A 25,251-nucleotide genomic window follows, 5' to 3' on the forward strand; every position below is an offset into this window, starting at 1 on the left:
ATAAAAAAGATTTTTCAGTTAAACTTTTCCATGAAAACCAAAAGTATCAGCTATTATTGTCCTACACGTTACGGCCAGTAAAGTGAAGCCTTGGTGACTTTAATCGCGACCAATCACAACATTCCTCACAATCTTAAATTGTGACAGTTCTATAGTATGGTGCTCTCACGGACCACACGGTGGCGTGTGAAAGTGCTCTGTGGTGACAGTTTTATAGTATGGTGCTCTCAATGACCATACGGTGTCGTGTGAAAGTGCTCTGTTCTGACAGTTCTATAGCATGGTGCTCTCACTAACCACGTGATGTCGTATGAAAGTGCTCTGTGGTGACAGTTCTTTTGTATGGTGATCTCACTGACCACATGGTGTCGTGTGAAAGTGCTCTGTGGTGACAGTTCTATAGCATGGTGCTCTCACTGACCACGTGATGGCGTGTGAAAGTGCTCTGTGGTGACAGTTCTTTTGTATGGTGCTCTCACTGACCATGTGGTGTAGAGTGAAAGTGCTCTGTGGTGACAGTTCTATAGCATGGTGCTCTCACTGACCATGTTGGTGTAGAGTGAAAGTGCTCTGTGGTGACAGTTCTATAGCATGGTGCTCTCACTGACCACGTGATGGCGTGTGAAAGTGCTCTGTGGTGACAGTTCTATAGTATGGTGCTCTCACTGACCACATGGTGTCGTGTGAAAGTGCTCTGTGGTGACAGTTCTATAGCGTGGTGCTGTCACTGACCACGTGATGTCGTGTGAAAGTGCTCTGTGGTGACAGTTCTATAGCATGGTGCTCTCACTGACCACGTGATGTCGTGTGAAAGTGCTCTGTGGTGACAGTTCTTTTGTATTGTACTCTCACTGATCACACGGTGTCGTGTGAAAGTGCTCTGTGGTGACTGTTCTTTTGTATGGTGCTCTCACTGACCACATGGTGTTGTGTGAAAGTGCTCTGTGGTGACAGTTCTATAATATGGTGCTCTCAATGACCACATGGTGTCGTGTGAAAGTGCTCTGTGGTGACTGTTCTTTTGTATGGTGTTTTCATTGACCACATGGTGTCGTGTGAAAGTGCTCTGTGGTGACAGTTCTATAGCATGGTGCTCTCACTGACCACGTGGTGTCGTGTAAAAGTGCGCTGTGGTGACTGTTCTTTTGTATGCTGTTCTCATTGACCACATGGTGTCGTGTGAAAGTGCTCTGTGGTTACAGTTCTTTTGAATGGTGCTCTCATTGACCACGTGATGTCGTGTGAAAGTGCTCTGTGGTGACAGTTCTTTTGAATGGTACTCTCACTGACCACACGGTGTCGTGTGAAAGTGCTCCGTGGTGACAGTTCTATAGTATGGTGCTCTCACTGACCACATGGTGTCGTGTAAAAGTGCTCTGTGGTGACTATTCTTTTGTATGGTGTTCTCATTGACCACATGGTGTCGTGTGAAAGTGCTCTGTGGTTACAGTTCTATAGTATGGTGCTTTCACTGACCACGTGGTGTCGTGTGAAAGTGCTCTTTGGTGACAGTTCTTCAGTATGGTGCTCTCATTGACCACATGGTGCTGTGCGATAGTGCTCTGTGGTGACAGTTCTTTAGTATGGTGCTCTCGCTGACCACGTGGTGTCGTGTGAAAGTGTGCTGTGGTGACTGTTCTTTTGTATGCTGTTCTCATTAACCACATGGTGTCGTGTGAAACTGCTCTGTGGTGACAGTTCTATAGTATATGCTCTCACTGACCACATGGTGTCGTGTGAAAGTGCTCTGTGGTGACTGTTCTTTTGTATGGTGTTCTCATTGATCACATGGTGTCGTGTGAAAGTGCTCTGTAGTGACAGTTCTATAGTATGGTGCTCTCACTTACCACGTGGTGTCGTGTGAAAGTGCTCTGTGGTGACTGTTCTTTTGTATGGTGTTCTTATTGACCACATGGTGTCGTGTAAAAGTGCTCTGTGGTGACAGTTCTATAGTATGGTGCTTTCACTGACCACGTGGTGTCGTGTGAAAGTGCTCTGTGGTGACAGTTCTTCAGTATGGTGCTCTCATTGACCACATGGTACCGTGTGAAAGTGCTCTATGGTGACAGTTCTTTAGTATGGTGCTCTCACTGACCACGTGGTGTCGTGTGAAAGTGCTCTGTGGTGACAGTTCTTTTGTATGGTGCTCTCACTGACCACATGGTGTCGTGTGAAAGTGCTCTGTGGTGACAGTTCTTTTGTTTGGTGTTCTCATTGACCACGTGATGTCGTGTGAAAGTGCGCTGTGGTGACAGTTCTATAGTATGGTGCTCTCACTGACCACGTGGTGTCGTGTGAAAGTGCACTGTGGTGACAGTTCTATAGTATGGTGCTCTCACTGACCACATGTTGTCGTGTGAAAGTGCTCTGTGGTGACAGTTCTATAGTATGGTGCTCTCACTGACCACGTGGTGTCGTGTGAAAGTGCTCTGTGGTGACAGTTCTATAGTATGGTGTTCTCATTGACCACGTGATGTCGTGTGAAAGTGCTCTGTGGTGACAGTTCTATAGTATGCTGCTCTCAATGACCACGTGGTGTCGCGTGAAAGTGCTCTGTGGTGACAGTTCTATAGTATGGTGCTCTCACTGACCACATGGTGTCGTGTAAAAGTGCTCTGTGGTGACAGTTCTATAGTATGGTGCTCTCACTGACCACGTGGTATCGTGTGAAAGTGCTCTGTGGTGACAGTTCTATAGTATGGTGCTCTCACTGACCACGTGATGTCGTGTGAAAGTGCTCTGTGGTGACAGTTCTATAGTATGGTGCTCTCACTGACCACGTGATGTCGTGTGAAAGTGCACTGTGGTGACGGTTCTATAGTATGGTTCTATAGTAACTGACCACATGTTGTCGTGTGAAAGTGCTCTGTGGTGACAGTTCTATAGTATGGTGCTCTCACTGACCACATGTTGTCGTGTGAAAGTGCTCTGTGGTGACAGTTCTATAGTATGGTGTTCTCATTGACCACGTGATGTCGTGTGAAAGTGCTCTGTGGTGACAGTTCTATAGTATGCTGCTCTCAATGACCACGTGGTATCGTGTGAAAGTGCTCTGTGGTGACAGTTCTATAGTATGGTGCTCTCACTGACCACGTGGTGTCGTGTGAAAGTGCTCTGTGGTGACAGTTCTATAGTATGGTGTTCTCACTGACCACGTGGTGTCGTGTGAAAGTGTGCTGTGGTGACAGTTCTTTTGTATGCTGTTCTCAATGACCACGTGGTATCGTGTGAAAGTGATCTGTGGTGACAGTTCTATAGTATGGTGCTCTCACTGACCACGTGGTGTCGTGTGAAAGTGCACTGTGGTGACAGTTCTATAGTATGGTGCTCTCACTGACCACATGTTGTCGTGTGAAAGTGCTCTGTGGTGACAGTTCTATAGTATGGTGCTCTCACTGACCACATGTTGTCGTGTGAAAGTGCTCTGTGGTGACAGTTCTATAGTATGGTGTTCTCATTGACCACGTGATGTCGTGTGAAAGTGCTCTGTGGTGACAGTTCTATAGTATGCTGCTCTCAATGACCACGTGGTATCGTGTGAAAGTGCTCTGTGGTGACAGTTCTATAGTATGGTGCTCTCACTGACCACGTGGTGTCGTGTGAAAGTGCTCTGTGGTGACAGTTCTATAGTATGGTGTTCTCACTGACCACATGTTGTCGTGTGAAAGTGCTCTGTGGTTTACGGACGTCCAGTTTCCATGGCATCATCTTACACATCACATGATTCAGCATGTCACCGCTTTTTTATGAACTGCACAATAAGTTTATTGACTTAAATGAAGTTTTTTTTTCTTTTGACCCTCCTACATATAGGGTTAAAAGCAATACCGACATAGTAGTAAATCCAGCACAGCCACCTCAGGTTTAAAAGCCAGTATTGACTCAGAAAGAACTATGCACAAAGTTCCAAAACCACCTAATAACATGATGGAAAGCGTTTATGACTTAATAAGGGAAAGACAGGGTCTAAACGGAAAAAAAAAATCCTCAGCAATTCTTACGCATTTGGAAAATATCCCGGATGGTGGGTTTAAAATAAGTCGACTTGATTTAAGGGTGCAAATCGTACAGAGCGATTTTTTGGAATAGCATTGCAATCAGATTTCTGTCTTAAGAAATTTTTCGTTTTTTTGCAGAATGAGATATTTTCATATCTAGAATTTTTATTATCATTCACATACAATAATGCTATAGTAATTTTACCGACACCATCGTCGACATTTAATATTTACCGACATTTCAGTATAAATATATAAATTCCATCCATATTTGTTGCATCAATTTGACTTGATATCTCTATACTGTGTTTAATTCTAAGCACTACGGAAGTGCCCTTTTGTTAATACTTCTGAAAAATGCGCGTACACTCTAAAAAGTAATCTGTTAAACTTAACATCTTCATATGTTTTCTGAGTGATGCTAGAATAAATTTTTAAAATAAAATATAATAATATTCTGTTAGAATAACAGAACAAGTCTGTCATGTAAAGCATAATAGTTTGTAGCAATAACAGAATCTGTTAAGCTGTCACTCTGTGAACATAGTATCCCTTCAGTTTAACACATCAGTGTTTAGCGTGTACGTTAAGTTGATCAGAAAAATGCGCCGGTTGAAATTGTGCGCAGTCAAGCATACCTCGGTAGGTAAACAATCAAAATGACAAATGTAATCTGATGGCATGTGTGGGCTTCCATAAGAAGTTAATTGTGCTCCGGGTATTTCAGGTGCCAGGTGCCGGCACAAAAAGTAGCAGAACGAATGTCAAGATCAGGTTTTACAACTATCCACGTGCACATCAGTTCATGTCTTCCCGGATACCTGTGGGAAACCAGCATCCAAAATTAGACACCTCACAGCCAAATTAACTCAGAAAACACTCTGGTAAAACTTGTAACAAAAGTTATCTAGATCGTTATCAATATTCAGAGCATCTTACGATGATTTTAAAAATAAGGCGTTCTGGATTCGAAGAAAACCATTTTACTGAAAATCATATAAGTAAAATATGTTAGTTATTTTGTTCTCGCGGTTTAGCCATGGTAATCATCTGTCAAACCGGAAATGAACTTTACAATTACTTTATGAATAAATTCTGCTGTTCATTTGACATTCCGATCGTCGATAATATCGAAGTATTCTCCGGAGTGTGTATAAGACATTGTGTTCAAAAGGTGTAATTTTTATTCCTTGACTATTTCAAATTGACTTAAGTTTTTGTCCCTTTTTTATCTTATTTTGTCACTGTTGCGTCATTCTTGAATGAAAATAATGTGTTGGGACATTAGTAATGGCTATACCTTTTTTTCCTTATATTTTCCAACCCCCTGAGCATCTTTACAAAAGGTGATTAATTATGTCAATTTTCGTCTTAACCCGCAAAGTTTTGTTTCAACAGTGATGTATACAATATAATGCCATTATAGGGATATTCTGCTTTTGTTTTTGCATTTATTTTATTTTGATATACATGTATATATAATTTTTTGTTAGCTAATGGGCAATCCAAGCTTTATACAGCACAAAGAAAAAAAATGACACTCAGGGATTTATCCTGACATTTGTGTGTTATGCGTGACTTGTTATTAATAGTAGCTTACCTTGTTTTTTATGTGTCTTTCGGGCGAAATGCTTATGTAAAAATAGACAATACGAAATGCTGATACTTTCAGTGAGTAGGTAGCCTCTTTTCATGCCACGGGGCAAACATGATGCATATGTGTCTTATTTTTTGCTTAGAGCTCAGTTCGTTTGAGCATAAAATTATGATTTATAATTAGATGAAACCGCAAAAATTAATTACAAAAAGTGAAGAAGAAAAAAAATAATGTTTAAATTGACATAGGTATTTGGGTGACTGGAGATTTGCTCAGTATTCATGCAATGATTTTATTACATAACAAAGTTTACAAAGATGTCTTCCGTCATGATGTGTCAGTGCTATTTTAATTTTAGTTGATTGTTGTTAATCGCCATACTCAAGAATTCTTCACTTATATGATTGGTATAATGGGTGAAGGAAACCGCAATTCTTAGTGTAAACCACCGACTTCTGGCAAGTCAGTGACCCACATTCCCATGCGTGACACAGATATATGCACACCGTATTGACAAGTGACCTTCTGCGCAAACGGCCACATGGGCCTCGTTGACTGCTTGGTGTGTACACAGAAAACCTGAAAATTTGGTACAAATTAATCAACTTAAAAATTCCACTCATTTTCCGATCACGTAAAACAGTCAGTGTGTCGCTGACCACACAGTATTAGACACTATTGGCAACCTGGTTGAGGAAGTTCGATTTTGACTTTGGGTTCTTCACTGAAGAAAATTGCATTCGCATGTAACTTTTGAAGTATTATATGGTTACTCAGTGTTACCCGGCTCTCACTCGCTATTTGCGGAGCCTTGGTGACAATGAGCGGTCGACGAATGTTCGAATGTAAGCGGGCCTTTCGTTGAAGACCATTTGACTTACATCAATATGGCGCGCAAAGTATGTACGTCACACATGGGAAAGTTCGTCAGCAACCTGCCAAATTTTGGTGGTTTTCCCCACGGATTAAACTGAATGGCTATAGTATAAGTGAAAATTTCTTCAGTGTGACGTCAGCCAAATTAAACCTAAGTAATCCTTGTACAGGTATTATTTATTCAGACAACGAGGCCCAACTAGAGAGAACTGGGTACGAACCTGCCCAGTCACTGGTCAGGGACCCATCAGATGCAGTAATTAAATTGACAGAATTTAAGACTTAAACAATAGCGCATCACCACAATCACAGTCATATATATCACGCCGACGTGTAGGACTACATGCGGGACCTATTTATTAGTGGCTTGCAATTCCCACGAGACAAGAAGTCCTTCCTGATGTTCAATTTAAGGACATAAACCGCAAGCACTGATTAAGAAAGAATGCTCCAAAGAAATGGTACACCTGGATGGATGTCTACCAATATACCCGTAGGCTAAGACATTTTTGCCACAAAAAAAGGCTACATTACACGTGCAAATGTATCGCCTCACAGCTGCTAAGATGACAAGGTAACGCCCGAAACAGTTCCAGAATATACCGCATGAATGCCCTGGGCTTCCAGGGCCCGAGCTATGCTGTTGTCTGGTATAGTGTATTCTGGCTATCGGTAACATGCTCAGAGGTAATTCCCTTTAGTTTAGTTGTAGAACAGAGAGCAATGTTTCCAGTGGACATTGGTTCGAACCCGTAATCAATGAAATCCAATGGACATTGGTTTACAGCCCGTAATCAATATTATTCTGTCGACTGGAGGATGAATAGAACAGCCATAGGGGGAGTGGGCGCCTTTTCGGCGGGCTTTAAAGGCCGGGCAAGGCTGGAATAGTAAGTGGCATCTTGACTTGCAAATTTAGGCTTTTTACGACTGTGTCGTACTTCGTCGTCATGCGTTTGTTATTGTGACGGTTTTTTCAGTTTTCATTTGTTTTAATGAAAAGACACGTGTTGCGTAAGCAATGATGCACCAGAATACGCAATGCATAACAATACACGGTTGTGCTTTCTTTTTGTATGCAAAACAATCTGACCATTCCAATGTTCTTGTAGAGCATTTGGCCAGAGAAATTATTATTGAAAATTGTACATATAGTTTACATATGTTTTTAAATGCTGTGTACACTCTGGATCAAGATGATCTCAAGGAAACGATTTATTATCTATTTTGCAGCTAATAAGACTAATCCCACAGACCTTCCCGCAGCTTTTCAACAGAAATATACATATAAAACTCTTTTTATATTCTAAACATTTATAAAATACAGAAGGATTTTGTGCTTAGCAAGAAACACTACATTGTGTCTAGATAACGCATGGGTATACGTCTATACTCTTTAAAATAAGGGGTAGAACGTGGGAACGTAGAACTCAAAACAAATTATAGACTGCTGGCATGATAAACTATTAAGAGCTGGACTTGAACTCTCAGCGACCGCACTGGTGAGAGGCTCCTGGGACATTGTGCTGCGCCAGCACGCTAACCATTTTGTCACTGGGGCATCTATGCTCAAATAAGGTGAGGTAGTGAACCAAATAGAATTCAAATCATAGACACATCGGTACTCATAACCGGTTTGAGTTCATTTCAAAATTAGTAATGGGAAAGTAGTAGGATGTGAGCATGCGTAAACCTGGAAGTTGGGGGCATAACTGGATTTCACGCATTATTCCTCTGTATAACTCAGCTTAAAAATAAACATTGTAAACAAGACTTTCATAGGTATGTAGTCTGTCTTCACACATCGCGATGACTAATGTGTAGTGGACTGTAAAAAAGTTGGAGGCAAATAGTTGAGATATGACACGATTTTAATTCCCATCACCTGCATGCTCATCATTGTTACACAAACACTTTACGTGCAAAAAGATGTAGCCCTCGAACTCGGTTCTGTGGAAAGAAAACCAAACTTACCGACAATCTGCATCTTATGTGGTTTTGTATTCATTTTTTTAAATAACGAGATTTGTTTTCTTACAACCGCAAATAATTTAAAAATCTTACATTGCGTGTCTAAGAGCATGTCTAAAGTTTTGCTCCCATAAGAGTGTTAAACAAAAGTAAGCTCAAAGAGTAAGATATTCTAACATATGATTCAGAGCTGTAAATATGAAAAACATTGTTATGTAAGACGTGCAAAATTTAAGCATGTTATGTTAGCATGGTTTGTAAAAATTTACGGCGCAACATCTGGTCACATTTTTCCACATGTGTTTTTAATATATATGAACTTAATCCGTATTGTACTCTGTCTTAAACCACAGTCTGTCCGTATGCCTCCGTGCACATTCGAGCGTAAGTAAAAAAAAAACATTTTTTGTTTTTGCTTTTCTTTTCTTTGTTAAGTTCTTTTTACCTGCCTCTCTGGGAGAAAGGTGTTGTTCGAGCGGTGAGGGGCAATGTTCAGCCTGGGGTACAGGTTGCCATTGGCCATGTTAACACGATAGGTAACCAGATAATCCCGCGTGACACGTGAATTACCCAGACCGGAAACCCACGGGCGCGTGCTGTGCAGTCCCGCGGCAAATACGAGACTTATCACGTGGCAGTTTTTTTTATTGTCGGCATCACTGTGTAAGGCTAGTCTCTTTCGACTGCAATAACAGGGTACACTCGTTTTCTTTTGGTGGTTTTTGGACAACATGAATATGAAAATAAAAATACTGATTTTTACAGAAATGGTAAAGCATATAATTATATATACTTATAATTATGCGAGTACCCCAATATAAATGCGTGTTTGGACCAAAGAAATAATCAAGGTACGATCCACATCTTCAATGCAATCACATATTAAAACCCATGTTTTTAAGAAAGTATCGATCACATATGTGACTGTTGTTATAACATACATGGAGAGGGCTAAACACACTAAAACAGATATTATAAACTTCGAACTTTACCAAAAAATACTTGAGGTGTAAATTTTCTGCCTTTCTTTTCTTGCAAAACTGTGAGGCATATCGCGTTCTAAGTAAAAGGCCCATTCACAGAAAAGACCGAATTCAGTGCTCACAAATCTGGAGCAAAAGTGAAAAATGCTGACTTCTTCTATCGTAGTTTCAGTATGAATACCGTTGTGAGCGTGTTACATGTACTTTATTTTAAATTTGCGGCTCCGTGGCCGAGGGGATTAGCAGCTCGGCGCAATGATCCAGGAACCGGAATGACCCAGGAATGTGAGGCTGTACATGGTAAGGTCTTGCAGCAGCCTGCGGATGGCCTTGCGTTTCCCCCGGACACTCTCCAGTTTCTTCCCATAAACTATGGGAACCTATGGCGGCAGTGGTAAGTGAAATATTCTTGGATAGGTAAAACACCAATCAAATAAATAAATAAATAAATAAATAAATATCACTTTAAATTTAAACCCAAACGTCTGAACTTGTTGAGAATTTGTGCAAGTTTCTGTTAAATATATGCAAAAATATGCTATTCATTTGTTGGTGAACTGATTGTCGTTTACAACTGAATATTAGCACACACTTATTAATTTCATATTAGGTTTTATGCGAAGGCTTGGTGATAGGGCTGTGTCTATGGTGAGGTACTATATTGAAAACATTTGCATATAGTCTCCACTTCTTGCTCCCTCTCCCGGCAAAGTACCTAAGGCGTGAATGAGCGACGTCAAACAAGAGACAAATCACAGAAGATTTTCTGTTCAGGAGGAGACAAAGTCATCTTTCAGCAGTCTGGTCTGATCAAGCTCTTCCCGACATGCACCAGTGTATATTTATTAACCTAAAATTCAGTGCCATATCGGCATGATGATCGGATATGAACGTAAGAGTAGTACATCTAGCAGTTCAGTTTTGAGCATGACTTTTAGACATGAGTACCTAGAATAACTGGCGGAAGTATAAAAGCTCAAAGCAAGAGCCAAAGTTATATTAGTTTCTGTTCTAGCTGGCACATGACTTCAACATGTTGTGATTTGTAACAAAGCTTACGTCCCTTTGATTTCCAACTGGAATTAGTGACTGTAAAACTCTTTATGGCATATTTTTCTTTCATATCTATTAAGGATGGAATCTTTATGTAAATTAGGCCAGGTAATGAAGGCGTCAAAAAAGCAAAGAAATATGTACCCACGTTGAACAATGAGAGCACGTGTAATAATCAATGGTAGCCACCTAGGTCTTTATTTTTAAACCAGGAGGGGACAAAATCGCACAGGGTGGCATAAAGGCAGTTTGTGTTGTATTGGGAGTTTGTGGTAGAGATGGGTTTTGTGCTATACAGGGTATTTGTGGTGTCCGGGGACTTTCCTAAATGAATATTATACAGACCACGAGGGAATATTGTAACAGAACATAGCTTTTTGTCCACATTTTTTTTGTGGTGAAGGGCGATTTTGTAATACATGGGGGCTTTGTCGTGTACAGCCAGTATATTAACACAGCACTTAAAACACATATATGTAATGTTCCGACGAAACCCAAATCTTAAGCCATTAGTGTTGGATCTTCACTTTGTCCTGGTGGTCATAAAATTTGAGGATTAGCATATCAGGTTCAGATAAGCCACTGTACGCAAAAACCGGAACAAATCACAGTGATTCAATGCGAAGATAAATCACCGTTTACCACAACCTAGATAAGTCACACCCCGTCAAATATAAGTCCCGGTGCGTCACAGTGTAGATAAGCCACATTAGGTCACAGCTTACGTAAATCACGCTACGTGCCAAGGATAAGCCAAAGTATACCACATTCTATACAAGTCATGGTACGTCAAAACTTAGATAAGCCACGGTACGTCACAGCCCAGCTAAGTTACGCTACTTCATAGCATATTTAAGTCACGGTACGTCACAGCCTAGCTAAGTTACGCTACACCGTAGCCTAGATAAGTTACGCTACGTCACAGCCTAGATAAGTCACGATACACCACAGTGTAGATAAGTCACGGTACGCTCTAGTCTAGATAAGTCACGGTACGTCACACCTAGATAAGTCACGGTACGTCACACCTAGATAATTCACGGTACGCCACAATGTCACTAAATAACGGTACGCGACAGTCTAGATAAGTCGCAGTGCGCCAGAGAGTAGATAAGTCACGGTACAACACAGTCTAGATAAGTCACGGCTTGTCACAGCCTTGATAGTGTCACGGTTCTCTACAGTCTAGAAAAGCAACGATTCGCCACAGCCAGGACAAGCCACGCTTCGCAACAGTCTCGCTAAGTCACTGCCTAGATTAGTCAAGGTATGACACAGCCCTGATAGATGTTTGATAGCCTTTGTACCTAAAACTTTGACAGTCGTGAATGTATACTATAGCCCTGTGATATCACAGACACAAGACGTAATTTAAACCTGCCTTTGCCCTCCGACCGTGATAAAACCCCTTTTACTTATTCCATAAGCGTAATCTTATGAGGAAGCGTTTTCATCTGACTATGTCAATCACAGCCAAGGGTTTATTGTGTAAGCAACATCGGCTATATTTAGCCTGCTAGTTACTTGACGAATGGCTTTCTTTTGTTTTCTAGACAAAAACGTTTAAACTACGCAGTTTTCTGAAGTCGGGGCATCCCTACCTAAGATTATTCATTAGCGTACAAAATGATCTGTCTTAGAATTTGGCCCCATTAAGGCACACGCAAACAAATACTCCGAGCACAAATGACCGCGACATATATTTATGTGTGCGCATTTTTTATGATCGCATTCCCAAGCGCCGAGGAATCATTCGTCAAATACCGGACGCCCGGCTATGTGACAGAAACTGTCTGTGACACATATAATTTGTTTACTGTCGGCCAAAAAATTGGGAAAGTAATTACTGGCATATGATGTACCATTGTTCTTTGGCTTCTCCAACAATAAGCAACTGTTTTACCAACATGTTAAGACAGGGATTGATCTGCTGTAGGAATGCTTGATTGACAGGTTGTTTCCATAGTAACCTACATCAAGGGGTGGAGTAAAACCTGGATAGGTACTGGGACATTGGCATATACAGACACATGGCTACATCGGCACGTATGTGCATTGACACGGCGGTACATAGACGCCTTTCTACATTGACGCGTAGGTACACTAACACGTGCGTACATTAACAGGTAGAACCATTTACACGTAGGCACATTGATTCTCAAGTACATTTACACGTTGATACATGAACACGTGTGTACATGTAGAGCAATGTACATTTACACGTGGGTAAATTGACACGTGGGCACATTGACTCATAGGTGTAATGACACGTAGGTAAATTGACACGTCGGGCCCCGATGACTCGGTAGAGCTTCCCTCTCGTATATCCAGGATCATTCCTGGGTTGGGTCACACCTAAGACCTTGAAAGAGGTTCCAGCTTCCTGGCTTGGCGTTCAGCATTAAGAGGATAGTGCAACGACTGGTTGACCTGTATTAGTATAATGGCTCTGGTGGGGCGGCCTACTTGCCTTCGGTAAGGCGTGTCATTGAAGCAGCGTTAGATAAAAGAGCGATGGAAATCCGTCCTGCAAGGAGGCACATTACATGCACTCTAGGGGCCTCCGTGGCTCAGTTGGTTAGCGCGCTAGCGCAACGTAATGACCCAGGAGCCTCTTACCAATGCGGTCGGTGTGATTTCAAGTCCAGCTCATGTTGGATTCCTCTCCGGCCTGCGGATGGTCGTGGGTTTTCTCCGGGCTCTGCCCGGTTACCACCCATCATAATGCGGGCCGCCGTCGTATAAGTGAAATATTCTTAAGTACGGCGTAAAACACCAATCAAATCAAATAAAATACATGCACCCTAAGGATTCCTTCGTCGTCATATGATTTAAAAATTGTTAAGTACAACGTTAAATCCTAAGCACTCACTCACTCACATTGACAAGTCGTATATTTCGTTACACTGACATCTCGGTAAACTCACATCCCCAAAGCCATCTGATCGCTGGTTACGCTGGCATCTGGGCACGCATGAGGAGATTTGGGTATACTGACATCTGGTCTCTTGTGCTTACACTTACACATTGGTGTACAGATATTCGAGTGTAGGAATCTTAAAGGGGTGTTGGAGTGTAACGTTAAAAAAAACATTCAAATGTAAATAATGATAAATGCCAGTTACCTGACAATCTTCTTAACTTAAGACCGCAGTCCAAACAGCGAAAGCTGGATTCGAAAATACGTCCTCAGTTGTCAACAACATGATGTCCGCAGGTAGCAAAAGTTTTAACCAATTGAGCTGGCCGGTGTCAGTTAAATGAGATTGAGTGTGGTGGCATGTCTGGTGTCTTCGGCATAATACTTTAGTGGTGAGAGCACTTTGGCGGCATGTACTTGCCCTGCCACGAGAAGTCACAGTATATTTATACACACCCCCACTGACTCTTTGTCATGAATGAAAGATTGTTAAGTACGACGTAAAACCCAAGTATACATACATATATACACACTGAGGGTGTACAAAGTTTGTGAATGGAAGTGGAGTAAAACAGAATGAGAATGCACCGAGGCTGTACAAAGTCTGTGAATGAAAGTGAAGTAAAATAGATTAAGATTGTACCGAAGGTGTACAAAGTTTGTAGGCTAACTAAAAAAGTCTAGAATGATTGTACCGCGGGCACTTTTTCTGGCAAAAGGCATGAGATCGTCGCCAAGAGACAATACCTGCATCGGCTTTTACAAACGCTATAAATAACTTCTAGCTGGGATGAGCAGCTCTATGGGAGGACAGCGTTGTTGTTGCTGTTGTTGAGGACAGGGTTGTTGTTGTTGTTGTTGTTGGCGATGGCGTTGTTGTTGGGAAGGGCGTTGTTGCTCGGCGTTGTTGTTGGGGACGGCGTTGTTGTTGTGGACGGCGTTGTTGCTGTTGGGGATTGTCTTCGTGTTCTTGATTGCCAGGTGTATTTAGGAAATACGCATGACGTAAACAGAGTTGACAGAGCACTGAGGCCGGTCTTTTACATCGGTCCATCAGAAACATTCGCAAATTAAATTCTGAAATACCGGCTTCTGGCTTAAGGACAGACTGACCCAGACAAGAGCTTTATATCAGGCCAAGTTGTTTAATGGATTTCCGCTCAGATGACGACATACTTTGATCAGTGACTGGGCAAGTTCTAATCCACCTCCAGCTGGTTCGTCTGCAGCCGTGAGCCATACCTTTCCGTAGAAGCTGGTTTTACCCAGGTTCTTGTGAAGTGTTCACCCCCTACTAAAAATGATTACCTTAATTTGTCAAAGGGAATATTCTTTAGTACGGCTTGAAACTTGGATAAAATAAATAAGTAAATAAATAAATCTATGTCAATGAAAAATACAGATTATGCTATGATCTATTATACAGATATATACCTGTTTTCACATGCAACCAATATGTAGAATTAAATATATCATTCATCCAAAGCAGGCGTCCATTTATAGGTAAGGTCTTTAAAAGGAAGCTAAACTACAGTATTTGGTCACGTGACTGACCCTTGACAGGTGACTGAACTATTAGATCATAGAGAAATACATTTTCGATCCAATGAGTCAATGAAAATGTTTTTTCATCTTTGTTTTTATTGCACAAAGGACTATACTAATACTTGGCAGTGTTTCAAGTCTTTCAATATGGTAAAACTGTTTGTGCTACGTTTTTAAGCCATTCTTAGCTAATGGACTAAGTGACACAGGAAAAGTTGCTAAGGATATATGCGCATACCTGGCACATTCCTGCAGACAGTTGCCGTGACACGAGTGTACACTTGTGGATGAGGCAATGGAGAGATAAGCGAAAATGGCCTGATATGGATTTTTTACTAGTCAAGCACGTTGTTATAAAGATAGCCTACCACAGCGCTGCCAAATGCTTTATATCTCAATGAATTTTTTTTATCCTGACCAGGGAAAAGCGGACGACGAGTACTTTTCCGTAAAACCCAGGTATAATGGAGTACTTTTCCATAAAACCCAGGGATAATGGAGTACTTTTCCGTAATACCCAGGGATAATGGAGTACTTTTCCGTAAAACCCAGGGATAATGGAGTACTTTTCCGTAAAACCCAGGGATAATTCTGACCGTATTACCAACCGTCTTTTCGGAGTGAGTGCTTGGGGTTTATCGTCGTGCTCAACAATTTCAGTCACATGACGACGACGTCTTTTTGGAGTGAGTGATTGCTTGGGGTTTAACGCCATGCTCAACAATTTTTCAGTCACATGACGACAACGTCTTTTTGGAGTGAGTGAGTGTTTGGGGTTTAACGTCGTGCTCAACAATTTTTCAGTCACATGACGACGACGTCTTTTCAGAGAACTTTTTTGGTTTGCTTAGTTCCATATTCACCTGCTTCTGGTGAGGTTTTTTTTCCTGGTGGGTATTTCCAAGAGGCTGTTCGAAGAGACCGTTGCCACGAAAAAGAGTCACATATCGCTATTTAAAAGTGATAATTTTCCATATTCGAACACGCATTCAGTGTACAGAAAAGCAAGTGACAAGTATGAAATGAGCCCTGATCAAAAGTGTGTCTTCAGTATGAAATAATGCTCTGGAAGGCATAGCCGAAGCTCTACCCAATTGTATCCACTTAGCACCACGTAGAATTAACTGACAGACGTCCATAATGTTGAGGATAACAGGTTTTGATTGGAGGCAACACATGTTTAATGTAAAACGACTGACTTAAGTATCTAACAATAGTGGAATACAATTTTTTTCTGATTTTTTAGCAACTTCTGCACTTATGCTTCCCTGTGTATGATAAATGTTCCGCTCTGTGCCCGATTTATTACTGGTATATAAGGGATGGGCGTCATCTGGTGCATTAACTACATTTAACCAGGGATCGTTTATTATTGGTTATTCATTCACTTCATCACACTTCACAGTAAAACAATGATAATTAACCTGAAATTCTGAGAATGAAAACAAACCTATGATTTTTCTGCACACCTGCGCTTGATCTGAGAATAAAGCCAACCAGAACGTGATTTGGATTGCTTTTTATAGCTTTTCAAGCCAGAAACTCCTGGAAAGCAGAGATTTCGCTTATACCGTTACGTTAATCTGTTTTACCACTTTACTAGATTCTGTATAGATGGGATGAAATGGGTAAGGTGGAGATGGTCAGCACATTTGGAGTAAGTGCGAGTGAGTGCATGGGGGGCTGAGCGTCGAACATAACAATTCTTCAGTGAATGTAATGCATGTAATGTGCCTCCATGTTGAAGGACGGATTTCCACCGCTTTTTTATCTAGTGCTGCTTCACTGGGACGACTTACTGAAGGCCCTTTCGAGCCATTATAATGATACGGGTCAACCGGTTGCATTTGCCCTTAACGCCAAGCAAGAAAGTCCCTCTTTTAAAGTCTTTGGTGAGACCTGACTCAGGATTGATCTTGGATCTACCGCCACCGAAGCGGACGCTCTATCAACTGAGCCATCGGTGCCGGTCGGTACATTTAGAACAGCGGACCCTATGCTCTTATCAGCAATATACAGTGGGGAGGATACACTTATGCAATATACCTGTAGGGCCTACATTACTTCAAAACGTTAGTCTGGTGCATGTGGAAATGTACATGTAAGCTAAGACATCCCCACCGTACAAGTGACAATTTATGTTCGGAATAAATACCAGTGAGATAATTAAATAAATAAAGAAAAAAAAACGCTTTTTTAAAATCATGGATTGTTTTTAATCTCAGATTACTAACTGAGAGGTTTGTGAAAAAGGGATCCTTTCTTCTAGTGGCATAATAATTGTTCAAACACGACACACGGACCACACAGACTGCCAAAATAAAAGGTGTGCGATCTTCTGGGCATATTGTCCACAAACCAGTCTGGATGTCGGAGCTGTAGTTTACTGCAAAGTTCAGGGGCCTGTATAATAAATTATCTTATAAGTAGGAAAGAAACTCCTCGGTAATTTTCAAGGGCGTTATATGTTGCTTATTTCCATCTAACCGAAATAAAAAAAGGAACACAAAAGATATGGCTTCAGGGGTGGATAGATCCCGTGTACATACTGGGATTATACGGCCATTGAAAAAATATCACCAGTTCATAAAAATTTTTAAAAAGCCAGTTTTGCAATCAAAAGCACACAGGTAACCTTGACTGACCCGACCTGTGTAATACATTAAGCTGGGCCATACTTTGACAACAAAAGTTATTACAGTGCGTAGAAATGTAACATTAGACATAGCCTTATTAAGTGTTTTTTCATAATTGTCGTGTTTTTCCATCAAGGAGCTGTCAGTAATAGTGTTAGAATTAATTGCATAGCTAAGACGTTAATAAACAAGTTGGCCAGTCGTTGGAATAATAAAAAACATAATTGTGTCGTTAAATTAGAGCTGCGTGTGTCATAACCTGTGTAGAAAGGTTTCTAAGAAAGCGTTCAAAATGCTGAAGGATAATATAATGATGTTTTAGTAAGTTAATAACAAAAAGACATATTCGTTTTATTTTTCACAGTATTGAGGCTTCCAGATTATATACAGTAAATTCTTCACATCGAATTAGATACAGTCTGCCCAGAGCCAATGAGTTGACAAAGTGTCAGATGTAACTTTTTTTTGTTCAAGCAATTACATGGTCTGTTAATATCTGTGAGCCATAAATTTGCTTTTCTGATATAAACATTTATATCAGCAAGATCCAGGTTGATCCATCGTAACTGTTTTTGTTTTGTGGAGGTGATTGGTCTTTGCTTTCAGGACATATATCACCAAACTAAAACTTGATATTCTGGTTCAAGCATGCATTACAAACCTCTCAGTGAACATCATAAGCTCATCGAAAACGTAGTCAAAAACTACCAAAGCCGGATATTCAGACAAACATTTACAGGGAACAGCATTGAAAAGAGTCATATTTTCTCATTCCATTTCCATTAAAAATTAATCCAATATTTCACACAACAAGCTTTATGCTTTACTTTTTTCAGGGTTAGTGCCTCAAAACAAACACAACGTCTGTTGTTATAGGTAAAGCTGGTAATAAATGCTTTTCATGTAGTATTTCTGACGGTTCTCGCTGGCTCTCGGCAACTACATGTATCAGGCCCTTGCTCAAGAATATTCCACTTTTACGACGGCGACCAGCATTAAGGGGGGAGAAAACCGTGCTCGAGAATATTTCACTTATATGACGCCGACCAGCATTATGGGGGGGGAGGAAACCGGGTAGAACCCGGGGTAAACCCACGACCATCGGCAGATTGCAGCAAGACCTTCCCTTGTACGACCGAAAAGGAAGCTCACGGCGACCATTTTGGCTCCTGAGTCAATGGCGTGCTCGCCTCCTCGGCCACGAAGACCCCGAGTGACAAACAAACCCACGTATGTATGGATGTCTGTCTGTATCTATGTATATATAAAGGGGGTTAAAATTTTTCAGTCATGTGACTAGATGTCATTGTAGCGAAATTTATGACGGAGTGAGTGAGAGCTTGGGGTTTAACGTCGTACTTAACAATTTTTCAGTCATACGACGACGAAGGAGTCCTTAGAGTGCATGTAATGTGCCTCCTTCTTGCAGGACGGATTTCCACCGCTCTTTTATCTAGCGCTGCTTCACCGAGACGCCTTACCGTACGTAAGTAAACCGCACCGCCCGAGCCAATATACTGATAGTCGTTGCACTATCCCCTTCATGCTGAACGCCAAGAGAGGAAGTTACAACTTCCTCTTTTAAAGCTTACGTGTGACTCCATATGACGACGAGGTGACATTAGTTGTGTGTATACTGTGTCTTCTTGTGGCAGGGCGAGTCCATACCGCCAAAGTGCTGCCGCCACTGAAGTATCATGCCGAAGACACCAGATGTGACACATCACCCAGTCACATTATACTCACACCAAGCCAACCAGTAATGTTTCCTTACTCTACCCTTTCAGCGTTGAGCGTCAAGCGAAGCAGCAGCAAGAACCAGCAAGAAGTCTCCAGGCTCCCACAAACCCACGCGCATGGCTTCGTAAAAACATTATAACCCACGGCTCTCACACCACTCGGAATAGCTATCTGGCTTTTAGTTTGCTGAAGGCCAATCGTCATCCAACAATGTCATGAATGTGGTGAACATATTTGTACATCATACGTGAGAAATGTCGTCAGTAACTCACCAACAGGTTGGTGGTTCATCTCGCGTGATGCGAACTGCATTGTAAACTGACCGTTACGGTAAACAAAAAATGCTGTAAAATACGGCGTTAAACAGCAATCGACTAAATAAATAAATAAACGAAAGCCAACAATCATCATATTTTTTTGTAAGTACGTTCATATAATATTCAATACATTTCAATATCAAATACACGTAATAAATAAATTTGTGCCAATTTTGTTGTACCGATACACGTACAAAAATATGGTTTGGTACATAATACATACAACAACGAATCAAACATTTATGCAAAAGATACAAACTCATTAAAACCAAAAAACATTATTCTCAGATATTAAGAAGCTTGCCGTTCATGCAACGGGGAAATGTGCGTCTTCAAACGTGGTCCCAAGATGCGTGCTGAGGGCGCTCTTTCTCAAAGGGTCGTAACGTTATGCAGGTCGTAAATACCAAGGCGACATATGTCGTCAGTATGTGACGTCATGGTTATTAGGATAGCGTAAAGTTACGACTTCTTTGAGAAACAGCCCCCTGTAGTCCTTTTCTGTTATGTATGTCGTAATTTATCCTTAAGGTGAATAGGCGCACACAAATAGTGCAGCGTTACTTATAGTAACATACATTAAAGACAGCACAGGTTGGGAACATTTTGTTACACTTCCCCGTTATTCCAAATATTCAGTCAACAAAGATTTCCCTAACGTGATCATGGCGGTAACATTTTGCACTGTTTCAGTCAATTATGCGTACAGGTATAAAAGACATACATTGTCCTAAATAGACAAAGCCTTCTGTAGACAATAAAATATACGAGTTATTATATGTCATAAACCAGATAAATATATAAAACAGTGATTGGCAGAAATGTATTTTATGCATACAACACCCCCTTTTATTATTCTAACAGAATAAAATGACATTGCTGAAATGACACATGGCATTGACTGACTTCCATAATTTATCGCCACTTTTATTTGGCACATGCCCTCCATATACAAACAATCTGCGTGATTACTGACTGGAAAATACACACATCCTTGACTTGCAAACGTACGCTCTTTCTTTTTTTGCATAGTGGCTCACTTTTGACAATTTAAGACTCTGGGGCCGGTTTCATGAAGCTCACTTAGCTAAGTTTGCACTTAAATACCATGACAACGAATGTTGTAGAGACAGTGCACCTAGCTAAGGGCTACTTAGCACTAAGTTTGCTTCTTGAAATCGGCCCCTGCTCAGTAATAGTTAATACCATTATTTGGGGTAATTCATCTAAATTTGCATCTAAAGATAAAATTGACAGTTAATCTGTTAAGAACGATTCAGTAGCTTCACATCACTCTGTCTTGTACAACTATGATATCGCCAACAGGCGTTACTTATTTCCAAGGGAAATAACTCAACTAATGTAAAGGCAAGAATATGGCCAACGCACACAGGCAAAAATTGTTTCATATCTGAGCAAGGTATGGCTAGTACTCCGCTTTTTTTTTCCCAAACGCAATATTATGCTTTAAACCATGATTAAAGTATCAGGCTATGAAACATATCTTACTTGCTCCATTGCTAAATGGCAATATTGCCCAAATAGCGTGACGCCATTAATCGTTACAAAATGTGAGAAACATGATACATATTTACAATCATCAAATAGAAGGTTTAATTACTAACAACGTTTTGATTCTTACAACAAGTGAAAAGATAACCGGTAATATCAAAACTCCATGTGTTCCAAAGGCCTGATGGATTTGTGTTGTTAAGAAAAAGCAGCCCATGCAAAAACTAACATCCGGTTTCACGAATCGTTCCTCTTGACTATGCAGAATTCTGACCTCCACTAAACCAGCAAGGAGTTTGATTTTTAGTTTACAAGCAAATTTTGATCAGACAACACGTTAAACATAGAAACAAATTATAACCGAAGTGTGTTCTACATCACAATAGTTTCTAGATAACAGACAAATCATCTTGCTGAATCATCATGGTGGAGACAAATTTATTTATTTACTTATTTATTTGATTGGTGTTTTACTCCGAACTCAAGAATATTTCACTTATACGACGGCAGCCAGCATTATGGTGGGTAGAAACCGGGCACAGCCCGGGGGAAACCCACGACCATCCGCAGGTTACTGGCAGATCTTCCCGCGTAGGGCCGGGGAGGAAGCCAGGTGGAGACAATCATCTTGGTGGAGACGCGTTTTACGACAATTATACACAACATCAAAAAGATCAAAAACGAAAACCATGGATTCCACACCTACTGGCTTTGGTATGGTCGATTATGACTTAATGATAAGCAGAGAGTCCAAACTGTTCTAAAGTTATGACGCTAAAGTTATGAATAATTTAATATGAATAGTTATGAATAATTATTATTTCATTATTTACCTACATATGTGTACCGAAAGTAAATGAAAACAATGATCACACTATTAACTTTATGTTTACGACATACAAACCGAATCGGGTCTGATCTAATAAAAAAAAATGTTTGCCTATAGATATAATCCTCTTAAATATCTATCCTTTTCAAATTCACGAACTATTCAAAACTGAAAACGGATGCGATTATTAACAAGTCATCCAATTTTCTTTAAGGATACAAGGGAATTGCCTCAATGATGGAAATGAATACCCTGTACACAGTGTTTAAAAATGAACATATATTAATAATAATACAAAGATGATCACAACTCTATCGGATTTGATCCGTGAGAGATGTATAACAGACGACATATTTTTCACAGGTGCATGGTAAAAATCCTTGTGTGAAGAATCTAACAAATCCCAAATTACAGACGTTTTAATTTGTTACCTTATGATCGCTTTGAAACATGGGATGGATACAAATCATATAGGGCGAAGTCTCGCTTTTCAATGTGAACATAAGTCTACCTGATAACACTAAATCCCTTCACATTTTAGTTTTGTTACATTATGTATGTTAGCGATAGCATTTTATGTCACAAACTTCTGTACCTCTTCTGTATCTGAAAGACGAGAAACACAAATTCAAATCATTAAGTAAAACTGAACTGAACTAAAGCGTGACTTCACGTGAACTTCTCGCCTAAAACAGTGTTAACGTAATCTTGAAATAAACTGTCAAATATCTGATGACTCTGCCATTGAACATTTGCGTTTAATTCTGACTAACAAAACTGACTGGCTTTGAATAGGATGTTGGTCCACAGTTCCTTGGGAAGCTTAATAAACGTTGATCATGCTTCTAAATCTTCATATTCGCTGACAACGACCAAGGAGGCAAGGGTGGTATTGGTGGAGGACGTGTGGAGGAGAGGAGGGGCCTCACGAGCAGAGGCTGTGGAGAAGTCGGCCGAGTCCCCGGTCCCCGCCGATCGTGAAGGTCCCCAGGCCAAGGCTCGGGGAGATATCCCCCGGTTTAGCAAGAATATGGCGCGAAGTTCCTGCCGGACTACTTTACTCCTGAACACGTACACGATGGTATTCAGAGCACTGTTAGAAAGCACCAAAAAGAGAGCAATACTTTGAAAAGAAGCGGGAATGTCCGTGGGATTCGTCAAAGTGGATTCCAAGACGATGATGACGAAATACGGCAGCCAGCAGACGATGAACGTCGACACGACAAGCAAACTGGTCACGGCAGCCCTCCATTCGTCCGGGCGGAAAAATGTCTGCCCTTTACTGCCCGTGCTGAAACGCCTACTGAACAACAAGTTAAGAGACGCACTGCTTCGCCTGCGTCCGTGACGCGGAAGCGCCTGCGCACTTACTTCCTCCGTCGACGTCGGAATAATGCTGTTCCTGCGCGTTCTCTCGCTGTTGTTACGGGCAGCCCGGCAGATGACGGCATACGCGAACACCATCACACCCAGCGGTAGGACGAAACAGACGAGTGTGAGAAAGAGTGTGTAATACTGATCACTCGTATCCCTGCTTTTCCACAAAACAGTACATGTGAATTTCTCCGCCTGATATTCGAAATGGTTCCAGCCGAATATCGGCGGCAAGGCTGCGCCGACAGCTATTGTCCAGACAGCCAGTATCATGACCGTGGCTCGCTGCGACGTCACCCTCATCTTATAATGCAAAGGCGATATCACAGCGCAATACCGGTCCACGGATATCACCACCAAAGTCAAGGTGCTGGCCGAGAAAGTCTACCGTTGTGAGAAATCCTATACCCTGACACCAGGGCGCGCTGAAAATCCATTCTCGTGCCACCAAGGACACGAATACAAACGGTATCACGAATATGGTGTTCAGTATATTGCAAATCGCCAAGTTGAGGATGAAACGGTTGGAAATAGTGAGTAGTGCCGGTTTCTTGTAGAAAAACGAGGAACACGAGTGAGTTTGTAAACAAACTAGCCAGGAATATGATGAAGACAACGGAAGCCTGCACAGCTCCTCCGCAGCTTGTAATTCATTCCTACCGTCGAAGAAAGGTCAACCTTCGACACGGACTGTCGCGAATGCTCTATGCTGTTCGCCGAAAAGTTTACAGAAGCGGTGGAGTTTGGGTTCAGTTGCATGCTGTTTTATGGACACCCTCGCAATGGTATTTGAAATCTCTGGTGAGAGTTAAAGTCACTCTGGGTAGCGCCAGTCACAGCGGTTCCTATACCGCTCGCCATGGCAAAAGCCTTGACCAAGAAACGCGGGACTCTTCATACAACTCTCAATTCGCCTTACTGGTTCGCTGCCTTTGAGAAAGGCGCAGACCAACGGTGTACCAACAGTAGCCCTTTCTTCGATTCCCGATGACGAGACCATGACTGGATATCGAACTGTAGCGTCTCTTTTGTTCCAGGCACTTTTACTCCGGTTTCCAGACACAAAGGGTCAGTTCAAAGCCTACGCGACCTTGAGCCGTCTTCCGCTGCTGGGAAGTCTATCATGATAGACCAGCAGAGGTATCGGCATTAATTACTCCAGGCGGTCACGACCCCTGCGTGAAGATGAGCTCTACCTGAAATTATGCCAATGAAATAGAGAATGAGATTACAAACAGGAATCGTGTTTCCTTTAATGACGTGTACTCTGCGATTGATCAGGTTAACAACAGTCGGATAGCAGTTGTGTAAGTGCGCAACGATTCCTTTCTGGATCCAAGGTAAAGGTTCACACAAAAGCAATTATTCGTGCTGCGTCTGACTGTTACGTCATATACACCACTATATACACATATGTAACATATACGTAACAAATATACGTAACTACCAGAAAACTTGCAAATATCACAGATACTGTCATGTATATTCCAAATTTTCAGACAGATCCTTTAAAAACGAGCAAATAAATCTTTTTCAATGTTTGGCTTTGAGACAAAAGGCACAGTTTCTTACGTTGGAATGATCTAATTGGGCGTACACGTGTAACAATTATGCACGTGTGAACCATGTGAACCTCTGATCTTTTCACTAAATTCCCCAATAGCCGCAATACTCTTATGAGGCTTTTGCACAACATTACAGTAAAAACCGGTATAAAACGTTCACAAATGATGCCGGCTTTACATATCGAAAATATACCTTGGCGTCATTTTCATAACCAAAAGTACCAAACTTGTCTATGACTGTCGGAAACATAGAATTATGTTAATATGGTTGAGGTGAAAAAGAACATTTGCTCTGTTGATAAGCTTCCTGTATGAGCATGACAGCATTCAGCAGC

General features: G+C 41.2%; 1 protein-coding gene across 1 annotated transcript; it reads right to left on the reverse strand.

The window, feature by feature from the left end:
* Positions 1 to 19,748: 19,748 nt before the first annotated feature.
* Positions 19,749 to 24,351, reverse strand: LOC135476943 (G-protein coupled receptor 161-like). Its single transcript, XM_064757089.1, is given in 4 exon segments — positions 19,749 to 23,735; positions 23,737 to 23,910; positions 23,912 to 23,974; positions 24,271 to 24,351. Coding segments are annotated over 4 exon segments (1,239 nt in total). The 3' UTR covers positions 19,749 to 22,814.
* Positions 24,352 to 25,251: the final 900 nt, after the last annotated feature.

Source organism: Liolophura sinensis, chromosome 10, assembly GCF_032854445.1.
Source record: "Liolophura sinensis isolate JHLJ2023 chromosome 10, CUHK_Ljap_v2, whole genome shotgun sequence".
NCBI lineage: Eukaryota > Metazoa > Mollusca > Polyplacophora > Chitonida > Chitonidae > Liolophura > Liolophura sinensis.